The 3,793-nt window shown below is 47.7% G+C and overlaps 1 protein-coding gene across 1 annotated transcript; it reads right to left on the bottom strand.

Annotated features, from left to right (window-relative positions):
- Nucleotides 1–667: 667 nt before the first annotated feature.
- LOC122933169 (protein ALP1-like) lies at nt 668–3,237 on the bottom strand. The gene is made up of 2 exons (XM_044288004.1): nt 3,205–3,237; nt 668–1,652 (listed from the first exon to the last, which is right to left on the bottom strand). Exon 2 carries the CDS (start codon nt 1,580–1,582, stop codon nt 773–775), a length of 810 nt encoding a protein of 269 aa, XP_044143939.1. The 5' UTR covers nt 1,583–1,652; nt 3,205–3,237; the 3' UTR covers nt 668–772.
- Between the last annotated feature and the right edge of the window lie 556 nt (nt 3,238–3,793).

The following is a 3,793-nucleotide window of genomic DNA, read 5'->3' as shown; positions in this document are numbered from 1 at the left end:
AACGCCACCTCCACAAATGCTGCCCTGTATTTTACTTGCTGGAGCCTGTGCAGGCATGCATGGACTTGGATTGTTTAGCAACAGCTAGAGGGACGCAGCATCACCATCCCTGTTCTTGTATATGGGCACTCAATGGCCTTAGTTTACAAAGAATAATGTGCACATTACATGTTGTAATAGTGTCCCCTCGCCCCTTTATTTTTTAGTACTGTCCTGGTTCACCCTCCCCCACATTCTGGTACAATGCAATGGGCCAGTATGATCAATTTGCAGTGGTTCCACTATCTTGTGCCAGACTGCGCTCTTTCAATCCGCAAATGTAGTGGCATTTTGAAATGTAGGCCTAAGTTTGGGTTGAGGGATTTGAATCCTAAGTTGTTATTGATATTGTGTATTTTTTCGAATGAGACTGTTTGTGGGCTATGGGTGGCAAGGCATATGTTAGGTGTTTGGGTTTGTAACGTGCCAGTATTGGGCACCTTGATGGGATCCGTTATTTCACCCTCCTTGGCTTATATTCTACTGGCCGAGTATTGGCCACTTAAATGGGACACATAATTTCGCCCATATTTCTAAACCCTTGTTAATGGGCGACTATTGATGGCCACTATAGGGGCATCCTCAAGGGGCACTATATAGGAAAAATAAAAAACAAATGCACAAAAGATCGTTTCAAAATTTTTCATTTAGCCCTAGTCATAATCAAACAAATTAGAAAATCAAATAATATGTAAACACACTTTTCTGACAAAAAATATAAATGAACAGAAACTTAGATGGCTTCCAACTGCCATGGTAACGCCCCATGTGGGCTCACAAAATATGTGTTGAAGTGGTCCCGGACAGCTGCACCGTGCCGGGTCCCACGCACACCGCTCTGATTCCGACTCTCCAACGAATGGCTGAGGGAATCTTCGAAATTATACCCATCCCGTAGACGTACAAAATTGTGCAGAGCACACGCTGCCTTCACGGCCGAGATAGCGGTCTCCAATTTGAAATAAATGGGCGAATGGAGAAAGCGCCATTTGTTCGCTAAAATCCCAAAGGCGCACTCCACCACCCTGCGTGCCCTTGTCAGCCGGTAATTAAATACACGCCTGGCAATGGAGAGTCCCCGGCTGGAGTACGGCCTCATCAGATGCTCCCCCAGCGCAAAGGCCTCGTCCCCCACAAAAACGAAGGGCATAGCGGGAAAAGTGGTCCCAGGCAGTGTGGTGTTCCCCGGGAGGTCCAGCTCATTATTAGTGAGCATTTGCCCAAAGGCCGAATGCCCGAAAACTGCGGAGTCTGAGCTGCTGCCGTAGGACCCCACATCAATGTATCGGAAGCAATAGTTTGCATCAGCCACCGCAAAAAGAACAAAAGAAAAATATTTTTTATAATTAAAAAATTGACTCCCGCTCCTTATGGGCTTCTGAACGCGGATATGCTTCCCGTCTATTGCGCCGACACAGTTTGGGAAATTGCAGGATTGGAAAAACAGATCCGCAATTTGCAGCCAGTCCTCCTTCTGTGGTTGGGCCATCACAGCAGGATGAAGGACGTCCCAAATTGCCACGCAGGTTTCACGGATGATCATGCTGGCTGTGGACTTCCCAATGAGAAACGCAAAGTGGAGACTGGCCAATGACTGTCCGGTAGCTAAATACCTGAAACAAATGTAAGAAAATAAAGAGATATTAACGGATGCTTTTTTTTTCCTTTTTCATAGTCAACACTATCAAAGGCAAATGGAAAAGCCTGAAAGACGCCTTTATCCGCCATCGCCGCAAACAAAAGGAGCAGAGGAGCGGATCCTCCCCAGGCGGACGCTCCAGTTATGTGCATGCAGCACAAATGTCGTTTTTGATATCGTGCACCGAAATGCGGAGGTGAGTCAAGGGCATACACATTGAGGAGAGGATGTGGTATGACATTACATACATTCAATTTCATATGGGGAACATACTTACCTATATTTTCCACTTCACAGCACCGATAGTAGCTGGGAACACAGCCAGGCGCAAGCTGATGAGGAAGAGGACGAGGGCACAATGGACAGTGAGCCGGGCCCATCTATGGGGCCAATGAGTCCTCCAGCCCCCCCCCCCACTCCGACTTTCGTCAGCCCCATGCAGACTGTCCAAGCCGTACCAGAGGCAACTCGGCAGACCAGACATAAAAGGAGGAGAACGGAGAGACAGGAGGACCGCCTAATCGGCTGCCTAGATGCCCTGGCACATCCTGTGCCCAAACTTAGCAGCGACGCATATTTTCTCCTGAGTCTAGAGGAGAAAATGCTGCATGTGCCGAGACATATGATCACCAAAGTAAGGGAGGAGGTGACTAACACCATAGACAAGTATTGCCTCCCTTACGAGCTAGCAACGTCTAGCACTGCCCCACAGCATCCCCCACAGCATCCCCCACAGCATCCCCCACAGCATCCCCCACAGCATCCCCCACAGCAGCCACCACAGCAGCCACCACAGCAGCCACCACAGCAGCCACCACAGCATGGGGCACAATATTGCCCACAATATGCCCCACAATATGGCCCACTACATCCCCAACAACACCCTCACACATACCCAGCACACACATACACACAAAGTAACATACAACACCCTCTTGAGACATGGCAGACACAACACACATCATACCCATATCCCTCTTCAAGCACGGGCCCAAGCACCTCCACCATCACCACCACTGAAATGCCACCCGCCAATCAGTCTCGCGGAGCCAGAGAGACACGGCGGGATCCCGAGGCAGAGTTTTCTGGGCCGCAATATGAAACCCTTTGATAAACGGAGAAGAGGGAAATTCTCCGGCTCAAGGGTTTGGGAGCCAAAAAGGGCACTTATCTTGAAAATTGTTGGTAATATTTATATGTTATTTTTACTACATTGCTCCTTTGTTTGTAAAACAGTTGAAACACATTTTATTTTGAAATGTATGATGTGAATACATTCACCAAAGTTAAAAAAAATTGAAACAACTGTTTGGACTATTTTTGGAAAGTGAGGGGTAAAACATGGCCAAATGTGGATACATGATGCATGTATGGGATATCTATGCCACACGTTGACAACATACACATCACATACCCCCCGCACAAACACTCATACGTCACAAACAGCAAGAGAAACAGGGCGAAACTCAGATCATGGCACAACACACTGCAAATGGTTTAAATGGCCACAATAATAGGCTACTTACCGCAAAGTAATGACCAGTCTTTCCACTGGTGGGATGCAGTCCCGCATGAAGGTGTCCTGACGCTGCAAATGAGGGGACAACAGCACCAGGAGCTCGTCAAAGCTGGGAAACAATAAAATGTTCATGGTTAACAATACAAAAAGCACAAAACACTTAGCTTAACCATTGAAAAAACATTGCAACCACGTATACGTACTAACCTGTGGATGGACATCCTGGTGTAGTCAAAAAACTGGTCCTCATGGGCACGGAGGTTGGCATACAGTGCCCAGAACTGGCCCCTCTCCTGTCTATTTGCAATAACAGGATGGACCCAGAAACGTCGCCTGCTGTCCCGCCTTCTCCTCAAGCGTTCCAGCTGGATAGCTGCAACAAGTGCCGCAACACGTCGCCGTCTATAACATTCCATGACTCCAAACCACACACTCTACCAACACACATGGAATTTCACACCTCCAATGCGCTAGGATTGGCCAAACTTCATATACACAGGGATATTTGCTGATTGGACAACACTGCAGTCAATCACAGAAACGCGCGTCAAACGCGCGTTTACTATTGCTAAAAACGCGCATAAAAACGCGCGTCT

The sequence above is a fragment of the Bufo gargarizans genome, chromosome 3 (genome assembly GCF_014858855.1).
Source record: "Bufo gargarizans isolate SCDJY-AF-19 chromosome 3, ASM1485885v1, whole genome shotgun sequence".
NCBI lineage: Eukaryota > Metazoa > Chordata > Amphibia > Anura > Bufonidae > Bufo > Bufo gargarizans.
This window is presented reverse-complemented; position numbering and strand designations above follow the sequence as displayed.